This window comes from Pelecanus crispus, chromosome 2, assembly GCF_030463565.1.
Source record: "Pelecanus crispus isolate bPelCri1 chromosome 2, bPelCri1.pri, whole genome shotgun sequence".
Classification (NCBI taxonomy): domain Eukaryota; kingdom Metazoa; phylum Chordata; class Aves; order Pelecaniformes; family Pelecanidae; genus Pelecanus; species Pelecanus crispus.
Window position 1 is genome coordinate 486,369 of NC_134644.1, and position 13,537 is coordinate 499,905.

The 13,537-nt window shown below is 73.4% G+C and overlaps 1 protein-coding gene across 1 annotated transcript in view; it reads right to left on the reverse strand.

Moving 5' to 3' along the window:
• Positions 1 to 212: 212 nt before the first annotated feature.
• Positions 213 to 13,537, reverse strand: part of SLC4A2 (solute carrier family 4 member 2) — a 20,346-nt gene continuing 7,021 nt past the window's right edge. Inside the window, 31 exon segments of the mRNA XM_075706469.1 lie at positions 213 to 293; positions 438 to 611; positions 903 to 1,072; positions 1,385 to 1,543; positions 1,546 to 1,622; positions 1,939 to 2,105; positions 2,422 to 2,511; positions 2,648 to 2,881; positions 2,954 to 3,148; positions 3,346 to 3,494; positions 3,688 to 3,844; positions 3,846 to 3,910; positions 4,017 to 4,230; positions 4,331 to 4,515; positions 4,625 to 4,739; positions 4,872 to 5,055; positions 5,160 to 5,295; positions 5,382 to 5,562; positions 5,741 to 5,850; positions 5,853 to 5,876; positions 6,676 to 6,856; positions 6,858 to 6,903; positions 7,057 to 7,115; positions 7,117 to 7,183; positions 7,353 to 7,408; positions 7,410 to 7,481; positions 7,483 to 7,572; positions 7,574 to 7,602; positions 7,679 to 7,724; positions 7,726 to 7,811; positions 7,814 to 7,847. Of these exon segments, the coding sequence (XP_075562584.1) occupies positions 213 to 293; positions 438 to 611; positions 903 to 1,072; positions 1,385 to 1,543; positions 1,546 to 1,622; positions 1,939 to 2,105; positions 2,422 to 2,511; positions 2,648 to 2,881; positions 2,954 to 3,148; positions 3,346 to 3,494; positions 3,688 to 3,844; positions 3,846 to 3,910; positions 4,017 to 4,230; positions 4,331 to 4,515; positions 4,625 to 4,739; positions 4,872 to 5,055; positions 5,160 to 5,295; positions 5,382 to 5,562; positions 5,741 to 5,850; positions 5,853 to 5,876; positions 6,676 to 6,856; positions 6,858 to 6,903; positions 7,057 to 7,115; positions 7,117 to 7,183; positions 7,353 to 7,408; positions 7,410 to 7,481; positions 7,483 to 7,572; positions 7,574 to 7,602; positions 7,679 to 7,724; positions 7,726 to 7,811; positions 7,814 to 7,847 (3,633 nt within the window).

Sequence of the window (13,537 nt, forward strand, 5' to 3'; positions counted from 1 at the left end):
CAGGAGGGGTGTGGGGGGTCCCTGGCGGGGCGAGGTGGAGGGCCGGCGTCTCTTTGGCAGGTGTCCCCTCCGAAGGCGTGGGGAGCGCGGGGTGCCTGTCCCTGGGTGGGCACGGCTGCGCAGCCACCGCTCCCCCCCGTCCCCACGCAGGGCGGCAGCGCGGGGGCCTGGCTGTGCCCGGCCCCGCAGGCGGCTCGCTGGCTGGCGCGTGGTCACACTGGCATCGGCATTTCGTTGTACTCGTCCACGCCTTCCCGCTCATCAAAGATGGGCTCGGCCTCGTCCGCGTCCAGCTGCGGGGAGATGGCGGCTGAGCGGGCAGCGAGGGGCTCCCCCCCGCCACCAGTGCCCACCCGCATGGGTCCGGCCGTCGTGGCCCACGGCCCCCAGCACCCACGGGGACGAGGGACGCAGCCGGCCACGGAGCAGCTACTTACACACTTCATTTCACGGTCAGTGAAGATCCGGCTGAGCAGGCACATGCGGAGTGGCACCGTGAGGATGAGGATGAAGGGGAAGGCCAGGGAGGCCACGGTGGACATGACGGCCCACAGCACGGCCAGGCACGCCAGCTGCAGCCCGGTGAAGAGGTGCATGCGCAGCGTGCGCACCTGCGCGGGGGCGGGCGTCAGTGCCAGGGGCGGGCGCGTGCTGGACCCCTGCGGCCCCCTCCCACCCCAGGCAGCGCCGGCCCCCAGCCGCACCCCGGGCAGGGCCCCCCCCCAGCCCTGCTGGGGTCTGGGCACCCCAAGACTGTCCTGTCGTTCCCCCCCCCAGACCCCCTAAACCAGGCTTTGCCGGAGTCCATCCCGCAGACACCCTGGTGCCCCAAGCCTGGGGTACCCCAGGCTGACAAGGGTCCCACCCCCACCCCACCCCCCCCCCCCCGGACCCCCCCCCACCTTTTTGACATAGGTGACGTCGGGGTGGTGCTTGGGGGGCATCAGCAGCAGCTGCAGGCGCTCGTAGAACTGGATGCCGTTGAGGGAGGTGACGCCCATGTAGAGAAAGATCCCGAAGAGCACGGCCAGCGGGATCTGCCGCAGCAGCTCCCCGATGACGATGGACAGGCCTGGGCCAGAGCAGGGTCAGCCGCTGTGCCCGGGGAGGGGGTGCCCGGCACGCCGGCTGGAGCCAGGGCTCACAACAGCCCCCCCAGCCCCGCTCCTCCCTGCCCGGTCACCCTCACGCTTGGGGAGGGTCCTGCGTCACGGGTCCATGTGTACAGGATGGCCACGCCAATTTGGCCAGGGCTTGGGGCACCGCAAGCTCTTGCGGGCCCAGCCCCAGCCCCCAGCACCGCCGCAGCTGCCCGGGGCTGCCCAGCCCCGCCACGGCCATAGGGGCCGGAGCCGGGACCCGCAGTAGGCAGGGCTGCACCTACCGACAAGCACGGCCACCAGCAGCCCAGTGACCCGCTGCTCCTTCACCTCCTGGATCTTGGGCTTGTCCCCAGGCGCCACAGCCTTGCTCATGACGGTGAGGGCGTTGGCGTGCGTGACGGAGCGCACCGTGGCCGCGGCGAGCCACGGCAGCCCAAAGCCATGGCCACGATGAGCAGGAGGTCAAGGTGGAACCCAGAGCCCTTCTGCAGCATCCGCTCCTTCTTGCTGATGATCAGCCTGGGCACAAGGGCAGACCGTCGGCATGGCCTGGCAGGGCTTGGCACGGCACTGCAAAGCTTGGCATGTCACAGCATGGCACGGGTCAGCGTGGCATAGCACAGCTTGGCATGGCTCCGCATGGCACGGCACAGTTCAGCATGGCACGGCATAGCTCAGCCTGGCACAGCACGGCACTGCACAGCTTGGCGCAGCTCAGCACGGCTCAGCATTGCACAGCACAGCACAGCTCGGTACAGCTCGGCATGGCACACCCTGCCCCACTCGTGCCCCACGCGGCCCTGCCGGGCCCCCAGCCCTGCCCCGCTGCGCTCACGTGGTGATCTGCGTCTCCATGAAGATGAGGATGAAGACGAGGATGGCAGGGAGGCCGCTGGCCACCATCATCCAGACAGGGAAGTCGCTCTTTTCGCCCAGGGGGTTGATCACCCAGCCCCGCTTGTCCGGGGCCGTCACCGAGAACCCGCTGGGCACGCTCAGCTTCTGCAGGGAGGGGGTGAGAAACGCTGGGGTGGGGGCACTGCCTCTGCCCCCTGCAGCGAGGGGTGCCGCGGGGCGAGCTGCGGAGGCACCGGGACCCGCCGCAGCCAGACCCTAAGGGCTCCTGGCAAAGCAGGGAGAGGAAAGGCGAGGAGCCGGGAGCCGGAGGTGGCCGAGCGCCGCGGCAGCTGTGGTGGGGACGGACGGTGCCGCGCATGCTGGGAGCAGCCAACCCGCAGCTGGGACGGCAGAGGGTGAGCGGGACTGGGGCCGGGCAGCACCCTTAGGTCCTACCTGGGGGGGGTGGTTGGGTGCTGACCTGCGTGTAGGTGTCCTGGATGCTGTAGTCCACCAGCACCATCACCAGGATGGCAATGGGCACCCCGAAGTCCCCGATGAGCCGCCGGATCTGGGGGAAGAGCAGCGTCAGCCCGACCCCAGCCCCACTGCCCGGCCCCCCCCCAGCTCAGCCCTGCCCCCCAAAGCTGGGCTCACCCCAGGGACCCACGCAGCGCCTGCGCCGCCGTCCCGCCTGCCCCACGCACCCGTCCGGGGAAGAACCGGCTGTTCTTGAACTTGCGCAGGAAGAAGGCGATGAAGAAGGTGCCGGCCATGAGCACCAGCGAGAGCAGCGCCGTGTTGGGCTGCCCCGTCACCTTGGCTGCGGCGCGGCCGGCCGTGCCGTTGGCCGGGGCCGTGCTGGTGTTCCTCCACGCCTCTGCCTCCACGCCCGTGCCATTCGCCGGCAGGCAGCCGTGCAGGGGGTGCTCCTGGAAGATCTGCGGCAGCACGATGCTCAGGTCGGTCCCGCCTGTCCCCGGCCCGCGGACGCCCCGGCCCCGGCGGCTCACCTTGGCCAGCTTAGAGAAGGTCTCGTAGATGAAGATGAGGGAGATGAGGAAGGCGAAGATCTCCTGGGTGAAGCGGGAGACGAAGCGCACCAGGAAGCTGCCCTCAAAGGCCACCATGACCAGCACGATGAGGATGAGCCAGAAGCCGATCCAGACGCGCCCCACCAGGTACTCCAGCTGGTTGGATGTGCAGAACTGCCGGTGCCAGGCGGACAGACGGACGGGCAGAGAGGCAGGCAGGTGTCAGCAGGAGGGACGGCCGCAGGGCTGGGGCAGAGCCCCAGGCAGTGGGGCAGGGAGGGCCCCGGCAGGAGCAGTGGGGCCGGGGGGGATGTCTGCCCTGCAGCACCCAGGAATGTCCCCCCACCCTGCTCCTGCCCGCAAAGGCTCACCGTGAAGAAAGCCTCCTCGAAGACGAGCAGGGGCCCCGAGAAGCCGATGACGAGCAGGGGCTGGGCGCCCAGCAGGCAGAAAAGCACGCCCTGCAGCGACGTGGAGATGATCAGCTCAGACACACCGATCAGGTCCTGCGTCTTCTCCCCTGCGGGCAGGACAGGCTCAGGCACACTGGCAGGACCGGGGCCTTCGTCCCTGGCGTCGCAGCCGACGGCAGCCCCTACCCGCTCCCTCCTGCAGTGCATGCACAGGGCAGCATGCAGCACCCAGACCTGCAGGGCCCCCGTGCCGTGCCCCGCTCCGGCCCCCCGGGCAGTGCTGTGCCCCCCAGCACTCACCCAGCAGCCCTCCAAAGGTGATGGCTGGCGACAGCGCGGCGAAGTAGATGAAGATGACGGCCGCAATGCACTGGGGGTTCAGCGCATCCCTGAAGTCACTCAGGTACTTGGGGTAGCGCCGCCGCACGTCCCGGATCAGCCCCCCAAAGGGCCGGCCCTGTGCGCCGCAGGGGGTCATCCTCTTCCTCGCCCTCGCCCTCCACCACCTTCAGCTTTAGCAGCGCTGTGCCCCACAGACGGACGGACAGACAGACAGTGAGACCCAGCCGGCTGGGTGCCCCCACCCAGCCCCTGCCCCAATCCCACCCTGCTCCCAGCGCTGCCGGCACCTTTCTCCTCAGGGGATTTGGGCTCCAGCAGCAGCCGTCGCTCCTGCTCCTCCCTCTTCTTCAGCATCTCACGCTGGAAGTGGGCGACGCTGCGCAGCAGCTCCTCGCCCTGCACCTCGGAGGGCGGCAGCACCACACTGCAGTCCAGGAACTCGTTGATGGCGTTGAGGAGGTCGTGGCGGTCGTCGGCCAGGTACGCGGCCTCGTGGAATTGCTGGTGGGGCGACAGCGGCATCAGAGCACCCGTCCCGGCGCGCCGTGGGGCCCTGAGCCCCGCAGCGGGGGCACGGCCCCGGCAGAGACGCGGTGCTCACCTTGTCGGACATGAGGGTGGAGATGGAGCGCCCGATCTCGTGGTAGTCCATGTGGGTGCTGCTGGGCCCCAGCAGCACGAAGAGGAACCGCACGGGGACTGGCACTTCCAGCACCGAGTCCAGCTCCACCGCCTCCTGCAGCCGCACGAAGGCCATGGTGGGCTGGTCCAGGAACTCCACGCAGCCTGGGGGGCACAGGGGGTCACCGTGGGGCGCAGGGGGTCACCGTGGGAGTCTGGCATGCGGTCCCCAACCCCACCTCACCCTGCCCACCCCCCCGCCACCCCTCCGTACCCACAAGCACCACCGTGGCCTCGGCATTGTCCGGGATCTTCTCCAGCAGCTTCAGCTCATGCTTGGACTTGGAGCGAGTGATGCCGGCCGGGGGCGTGGGGGTGAGGACCTCCCTCTGCGGGGACAGAGCGCGCAGCAGGGCTGGGGTCAGGGCCCCTCCCGAGGATGAGGAGCGGTGGCAGGCTGGGAGGAAGGCAGGGGCAGAGGGCGGGGGACGGTGCGGCGCAGCCGCGGGAGCCGGGCTCACCTCCCGCTCCACATCGACCCGCGCGTCATGCTCCACGGCGTGGCCGGCGATGAGGGGCTCGGTGACGGCCGGCTCACTGCCCTCGGCCACGTGGTTGGTGCTGTGGTGGTGCACGAGCAGGGAGCCCAGGCTGCCGGCCGAGATGTTTCGGGGAAAGGAGAAGTCCTTCTCGTCGCTTGGGTGGCTGCGGGACAAAGCCAGGGCTGTCGGCGGCGGCCCGACGGGATTGCTGCAGGGAGCAGCGCGCGGCGGAGGGCAGGGCCGTGGGGCGCTGCCCCCCGCGCTCACCTGTGCTTGAGCAGCAGCGCCCGCAGCACGTTGGCGCGGTCCTCGGCCCGGATCTGGTCGGTGATGACCATCTGCTCCACCACCTGGTGAGCCACCCCCGGCAGCGTCTTCTGGTCCAGGTCGAGGAGCACAGCCCCTGGGCGAGGGACGGGGGGGCTGAGGCGAGCGGGGCCGGGGACCCCCCCCCGCCCGGCTCCCGGGGGGCCGGCCCTGCCTCCCTACCATGGGACAGGGTCTTGCGCAGCTCCAGGAGGCTGCGGAAGGACAGGGAGGCCACGTGGGGCTTGCCCCAGCGATCCGTCTCTTCCTCCACATCCTCCTCAAACTTGATCCAGCGCGCCGTCTCCTTCCACTGCAGCTCCTGGTTCTTGTCCGCCACCAGCTCGTTCAGCTCCACGAACACCTGGCCAGCGCAGCCGGGTCAGCACCGCGACGGCGAGGACCCCCTCAAGGCGACGGGGCCGTGTGGGGCAGCCCCCCCTCCGCAGCGACCCAGGCGAGATGCCCCCCCCCCATCCCAGTCCCATTCCACCCCGGGACCCCCACCCCGTCCCGCCCCTCCCAGCGCCGGGACCCCGCACCTCGTGGGGCTGCCGGTCCTGCTTGCGGTGCCGCGTGCTGGGCTCCTTGTGGTCCTTGCTGACGTGCACCACCTGCGCCTTGGCGCTCTTCCGGACGAGGTGCCGGCGCACCCCGGCACGTCCTCGAAGCGGTGACCTGCCGGAGACGGGGAGGACGGCGATGGCGGCGGGGCGGGCGACCTGCGGAGCTCACAGCCCTGCGCCCCAAACCCCGACCCGGGGCGGTGGGGGCCACTGAGCCCCGGCAGCGGGCAGCCCGGGGGGGCCCATGGGCTGCAGCCTGCCCGGGGCAGCTCAGAGCAGAGGGAGCCGAGCTGGGGCCGGGCAGGGACCATCGCAGCCCCGGGGTGCATGAGCGCGGCGCTCGGCGTCGGGGGGGACACGAGGTCTGCGCGCTGGCGAGCGCTGCGGCGCAGTTGCCTGCATCTCCGGCGCCAGGGCTGGCGGTGACGAGCAGGAGCCGAGGTGGCTCCTCGCAGCGGGGTCACCCGTGCCCACCGTGCCCAGGGCTGCGCGTGCCCGCCGGCGCACGGGCTCCGCTGCGAGCAGGGATCCCTGGGGAGCTCTGAGGCAGGAGCATCGCCCGCTGCCCTGGGAGTCCCCGAGCTGGCAAATCGCCAGGGGCCGGCGAGCCCCCGGGGGAGGCACCGCCGCCGCCTCCGACTCCCGCCGCCCCAGGCACCGGCTCCTGGCCACGCTCCACGCGGACACGACCTGGCCCATCCCCGGTGCCCAGGGTCCCCCATGGCCGTACCCAGCGCCGGAGCGGGGCCAGAGCCTGCGCCCAGCCGGCTCTGCTGCAGCTGCGGGGCGACCTGGTGCTGCCAGACCCACCGGCCCTAGCCCCGCTCGCCCCGGCGCACGGCTTGGCTCCCACCGTGCCGACGGCGCGCCGCCCAGCGCAGCCCCCGGGGCGCAGGGTGCCCCCCACTCACTTTTCATGTAGTCCAGGTCGGCTGAGGCCAGTGTCTGGGCCTCCGACTCATCTGTTGGCATCTTTTGGTACCGGGCCTGCTCCACGCCCGTCATGCTGCCGATCCGCCGCCGGTCGTGCAGGTTGTAGCTGCGGTGCCCCGGCTGCGACTTGGAAACGGGGCGACCGGGGGAGCCAGCCTCGGGCGGCGGCCGCTCCCTCCACCAAACCTCCCTCCTCCGCATTGGGGCTGCAAGGCAGGCACCCACCTCAGAGCCGAGCCCCCGCTCTGCCCCCAGCCCCGCTGTGGGGCAGCCAGAGGGGGCTGCCTGCCCCCCGAGAGCCCCAGCCCCATCGAAGCTCCGGGTGAGCCCCGGCGCTGCCCGGCCCCGGCCCTGCTCACCTGCCTGCCTGGGTCTCCCTAGGGGACGCGGAGCCGCGGGGCTCCGGGGGGGAGCCGGGGCAGCGCCGCGGGGGCTGCCGGCTCCTCTGCCCGGCGGTCGGTCACCTCGTCCTCCTGCAGAAAAGAACTGAGACGGGGCATGGGGAGGAACCGGCTACTGCGGAGCCACGGCCCCCCGCCACAGGCGCCACCGGCTCCGGCTCCTCTCCAGCTCCCGGTGCCGCGGCCGTGGCCAGCTGCCTGCCCCGAGAGCCCCCAAAGCAGGGGGGGGCACAGCGTTGCCCCCCGCACCCAGCCCCGTTCTCACCTGCACCGCCTCGGGCGGGCTGGGCTGCAGGAGCTCCTCCGCCGGGCTTCTCCGTCTCCGTGTCGCACGCCTCATCCTCATCCTCTTCGGCCTCCTCGATGGTGGGGGCCTCACCGGGGGACCGAGGCGCGGCGGTGCTTCTTCTTGCCCTTTTTCAGCACCCCCTTCTTGCGGCGGGCATCGGGGGGCAGGTGCGTGGAGAGCGGGTGGGTGGATGTGGTGGGACGACTGGCGGTGGTCTGCAGAGGACGGGGCGAGGTTGACGCCCTGCCTGCCCGCTGCCCGCCCGCCCGCTGCCCCCCGGGCCCCACTCACACTCAAAGTCCTCCTCGCCGTAGCTGCGCCCGGCCTCCTCCGCGTTTGCGGGGGTGCGTGTCGCACAGGATCTCCTCGAAGCGCTCCACGCCCAGCGCCTTGTTCAGGTCCTTCTCCTCTTCCTCCTCCCCAACGTGGGCGAGCCGGCGCCCAGCGCCTCCTGCTCGGGCTGCGGGCCGGCTGCGGGGCTGAGCGGGCGCCGGGCACGGCCGCGCCCCAGCGCGCCCCGGTCACGCAGCCCCGCGCGGTGGGCGCCCCGGCCGGCGGCTCTGCGGGGTCCCCAAAGGCCCTGCACCCGAGGGATGCACCCCCTGGCGCACCACGCGCCCCAGCTGCGCCCCCCGGGCTGGGCACCGGCTGCGCCGTTTGCACCCCATGCACCCCTCAGCACCGCGCTCCCCTGCGCGTACCCCAGCACCCCGCTGCCCTGCTCCCCAGCGCACCCCGACCCGGCACCCCCAGTGCTGTGCCGCGGGATGTGTCCCTGTGTACCCCCGGCATCCCGGCGCCCTGCTCCCCACCGCAGCCCCAAGCCGGCACCCCCGGTGCCGTGCCGTGGTGTCCCCGTGTACCCCTGGCATCCCCGGCGCCCTGCTCCCCACCACAGCCCGACCCGGCACCCCCGGTGCTGTGCCGCGGTTTCCCCGTGTACCCCAGCACCCCACTGCCCTGCTCCCCAGCACAGCCCCAACCCGGCACCCCTGGTGCCGTGCCGCGGTGTCCCCGTGTACCCCGGAATCCCCGGCGCCCTGCTCCCCAGCGCAGCCCTGACCCGGCACCCCCGGTGCCGCGCTCCCCCGCTCAGCCCAGACCCAGCACCCCCAGTGCCGTGCCCCCGCCACGTACCCCCACCCCTGCACCCGCGGTGCCCCCGGTGCTGTGCCCCCATCCCGGCACTTTTGGGTGCTGCCGGTGCACCCCGGCTGTGGGTGCTGGGGTGCAAGGGGCGGACTCCTGGGCTGGGGTGAGGCAAGGGGGCTGTGGGTGCAGGGGGTGCGGGGTTAGGGGGGTGCTGGGGGTGTGGGGCTGGGGGTGTGGGGTTAGGGGGGCGCAAGACGTGCAGGGTTGGGGGGGTGCGGGGTTAGGGGGTGTAGGGGGGTGTTGGGGGTGCAGGGCTGGGGGGCTGCTGGGGGCGCAGAGTTAGGGGGGTGCTGGGGGTGCGGGGTTAGGGGGGCACAGGACGTGCAGGGTTGAGGGGGTGCAGGGTGTGGGGTTGGGGGGTGTGGGGCTGGGGGGCTGCTGGGGGGCACAGAGTTAGGGGGGTGCTGGGGGTGCAGGGCTGGAGGGCAGCTGGGGGTGTGGGGTTAGGGGGGTGCAGGGGGTGCAGGGTTAGGGGGGTGCAGGACGTGCAGGGTTGAGGGGGTGCAGGGGGTGAGGGGATGGGGGGTGCAGGGGGGTGCTGGGGGTGCGGGGTTAGGGGGGTGCTGGGGGTGCAGGGCTGGGGGGCTGCTGGGGGTGTGGGGTTAGGGGGGTGCAGGGGGTGCAGGGTTAGGGGGGTGCAGGACGTGCAGGGTTGAGGGGGTGCAGGGGGTGAGGGGTTGGGGGGGTGCAGGGGGGTGCTGGGGGTGCGGGGTTAGGGGGGTGCTGGGGGTGCAGGGCTGGGGGGCTGCTGGGGGTGTGGGGTTAGGGGGGTGCAGGGGGTGCAGGGTTGAGGGGGTGCAGGGGGTGAGGGGTTGGGGGGTGCAGGGGGGGGCTGGGGGTGCAGGGCTGGGGGGCTGCTGGGGGTGTGGGGTTAGGGGGGTGCAGGGGGTGGCAGGGTTAGGGGGGTGCAGGACGTGCAGGGTTGAGGGGGTGCAGGGGGTGAGGGGTTGGGGGTGCAGGGGGGTGCTGGGGGTGTGGGGTTAGGGGGGTGCAGGGGGTGCAGGGTTGAGGGGGTGCAGGGGGTGGAGGGGGTTGGGGGGTGCAGGGGGGTGCTGGGGGTGCGGGGTTAGGGGGGTGCTGGGGGTGCAGGGCTGGGGGGCTGCTGGGGTGTGGGGTTAGGGGGGTGCAGGGGGTGCAGGGTTAGGGGGGTGCAGGACGTGCAGGGTTGAAGGGGGTGCAGGGGGTGAGGGGTTGGGGGGTGCAGGGGGGTGCTGGGGGTGCGGGGTTAGGGGGTGCTGGGGGTGCTGGGGGTGCAGGGCTGGGGGGCCTGCTGGGGGTGTGGGGTTAGGGGGGTGCTGGGGGTGCAGGGTTAGGGGGGTGCAGGACGTGCAGGGTTGAGGGGGGTGCAGGGGGTGAGGGGATGGGGGGTGCAGGGGGGTGCTGGGGGTGCGGGGTTAGGGGGGTGCAGGACGTGCAGGGTTGAGGGGGTGCAGGGGGTGAGGGGATGGGGGGGTGCAGGGGGGTGCTGGGGGTGCGGGGTTAGGGGGGTGCTGGGGGTGCAGGGCTGGGGGGCTGCTGGGGGTGTGGGGTTAGGGGGGTGCAGGGGGTGCAGGGTTAGGGGGGTGCAGGACGTGCAGGGTTGAGGGGGTGCAGGGGTGTGGGGGTTGGGGGGTGCAGGGGGGTGCTGGGGGTGCGGGGTTAGGGGGGTGCTGGGGGTGCAGGGCTGGGGGGCTGCTGGGGTGTGGGGTTAGGGGGGTGCAGGGGGTGCAGGGTTGAGGGGGTGCAGGGGGTGAGGGGTTGGGGGGTGCAGGGGGGTGCTTGGGGTGTGGGTTAGGGGGGTGCTGGGGGTGTGGGGTTAGGGGGTGCAGGACGTGCAGGGTTGAGGGGGTGCAGGGGGTGAGGGGTTGGGGGGTGCAGGGGGGTGCTGGGGGTGTGGGGTTAGGGGGGTGCAGGGGGTGCAGGGTTAGGGGGGTGCAGGGGGTGCAGGGTTGAGGGGGTGCAGGGGGTGAGGGGTTGGGGGTGCAGGGGGGTGCTGGGGGGTGCGGGGTTAGGGGGGTGCTGGGGGTGCAGGGCTGGGGGGCTGCTGGGGGTGTGGGGTTAGGGGGGTGCAGGGGGTGCAGGGTTAGGGGGGTGCAGGACGTGCAGGGTGAGGGGGTGCAGGGGGTGAGGGGTTGGGGGGTGCAGGGGGGTGCTGGGGGTGCGGGTTAGGGGGGTGCTGGGGGTGCTGGGGGTGCAGGGCTGGGGGGCTGCTGGGGGTGTGGGGTTAGGGGGGTGCAGGGGGTGCAGGGTTAGGGGGGTGCAGGACGTGCAGGTTGAGGGGGGTGCAGGGGGTGAGGGGTTGGGGGTGCAGGGGGTGCTGGGGGTGCGGGGTTAGGGGGGTGCTGGGGGTGCAGGGCTGGGGGGCTGCTGGGGGTGTGGGGTTAGGGGGGTGCAGGGGGTGCAGGGTTAGGGGGGTGCAGGACGTGCAGGGTTGAGGGGGTGCAGGGGGTGAGGGGATGGGGGGTGCAGGGGGGTGCTGGGGGTGCGGGGTTAGGGGGTGCTGGGGGTGCAGGGCTGGGGGGCTGCTGGGGGTGTGGGGTTAGGGGGGTGCAGGGGTGCAGGGTTAGGGGGGTGCAGGACGTGCAGGGTTGAGGGGGTGCAGGGGGTGAGGGGTTGGGGGGTGCAGGGGGGTGCTGGGGGTGCGGGGTTAGGGGGGTGCTGGGGGTGCTGGGGGTGCAGGGCTGGGGGGCTGCTGGGGGTGTGGGGTTAGGGGGGTGCAGGGGGTGCAGGGTTAGGGGGGTGCAGGACGTGCAGGGTTGAGGGGGTGCAGGGGGTGAGGGGATGGGGGGGTGCAGGGGGGTGCTGGGGGTGCGGGGTTAGGGGGGTGCTGGGGGTGCAGGGCTGGGGGGCTGCTGGGGGTGTGGGGTTAGGGGGGTGCAGGGGGTGCAGGGTTAGGGGGGTGCAGGACGTGCAGGGTTGAGGGGGTGCAGGGGGTGAGGGGTTGGGGGGTGCAGGGGGGTGCTGGGGGTGTGGGGTTAGGGGGGTGCAGGGTTGAGGGGATGCAGGGGGTGCAGGTTAGGGGGTGCAGGACGTGCAGGGTTGAGGGGCTACTGGGGGTGCGGGGTGCAGGGTTGAGGGGGTTGGGGGGTGCGGGGTTGGGGGGGTGCAGGGGTTGAGGGGTTGGGGGTGCGGGGTTGGGGGGTGCAGGGGGGTGCTGGGGGTGCGGGGTGCAGGGTTGGGGGGTGCGGGGGGTGCGGGGTTGGGGGGTGCGGGGTTGAGGGGGTGCAGAGGTTGAGGGGTTGGGGGGTGCGGGGTTGGGGGGTGCGGGGGGGGGCGCGTCCCCCGCCCGGCCGGTCCTACCTGAGTCATGGCGGAGCCGCGCTCCCGCCGCAGCTCCCGCAAGCTTTATCGGGGCGGCGCGGCCCGGCCCGGCCCGGCCGGGGATGGGGGGCGGCGGGGGCGGGGGGGGGGAGGGCCGGGGGCGGGGGGCCGGGGGGCGGCGGCTCCTTCCCCCCGGCCTCGCCAAATATTGACGGAGCCGCCCCCGCGCCCGCCTCAAGGTGACAGCGGCCCGCAGAGGGCACCGGCTGCGCCCGCAGCATCGGGGCTGCGCCCGGCCCCCCCGGCCGAGCGCCGGCCCCCCCGGAACGCAGCGACCCCCCCGGGGATGCAGCGACCCCCCCCCGGAACGCACGGCCCTCCCCCGGAATGCAGCGACCCCCCCCCGGAATGCACCGGCCCCCCGGAACGCACCGGCCCCCCCCCCGGAATGCAGCGACCCCCCCCCGGAATGCACCGGGCCCCCCCCGGGAATGCAGCGACCCCCCCCCCGGAATGCACCGCCCCCCCCCCGGAATGCACCGACCCCCCCGGAATGCACCCACCCCCCCGGAACGCACGGCCCCCCGGAATGCAGCGACCCCCCCGGAATGCACCCACCCCCCCGGAAACGCACCGACCAGCCGGCAACGCACCGACCCCCTCCCCGGAATGCTCCGACCCCCCCCGGCACCGCTCCGACCCCCCGGGCAATGCACAGGCCCCCCGGGGATGCACCGACCCCCTCCCGGAATGCTCCAACCCCCCCGGGGATGCACTGACCCCCACCCCGGGAATGCACCGACCCCTCCCGAAATGCTCCGAGCCCCCTGGGGATGCTCCGACACACCCCCCCTGGCACCACTCCCACCCCCCCCGCACGCTCCGACCCCCCGGGCAATGCACAGCCCCCCCCCCCGAGAATGCACCGACCCCCACCCGAAAATGCTCCGACCCCCCGGCACTGCTCTGACCCCCCCCGGGAATGCTCCGATCCCCCCGGGAATGCTCTGACCCCCCCCTGGGGATGCACGGGCCCCCGGGACGCACCGACTCCGCTCGCGGCCCGGCCGCAACCCCCCCGGTGCTCACTGCCCCCCCCCCCCGTGCTCACTGCCCCCCCCCCGGTGCTCACTGTCCCCCACCCGGTGCTCACTGCCCCCCCCCGTGCTCACTGCCCCCCCCCCCGGTGCTCACTGTCCCCACCCCGGTGCCTCACTGCCCCCCCCCGTGCTCACTGCCCCCCCCCGGTGCTCACTGTCCCCCACCCCCGGTGCTCACTGCCCCCCCCGTGCTCACTGCCCCCTCCAGTGCTCACTGCCCCCCCCCCCCGGTGCTCACTGCCCCCCTCCCCCCCCCCGGTGCTGCATGGCCCGGCCCGGGCCCAGCTGCCGCCCCCCGGGTGAAAGCCCCCTGGTACAGCAGGAGCTCTGCCCCCCCCCCGGCCCCGGTGAAAGCCCCCCTGGTACAGCAGGAGCTTTGCCCCCCCCGGCCCTTGCTGGGGCCGCACTGTGACCCCCCCCCGCCACGGCCCCCCCAGAGACCCCCGGGGTGGGGGGTGTGTGGGGATGGGGGCACCGGGAGGAGGGGGGCCGGGGGGGCCGGTGCCACCCAGGACGTGGCAGGGGGCCGGGGTGGGCACGGGGCACCCGGGCACCGTTCCCAGCCGGGCGGTGGGGGTGCCGGGCTCTGCCTGCTGGGACCCCCCCAGGCACGGCGGTGGGGGCTGCCAGCCCCCCTGGGACAGCCGGGCAGCTGATT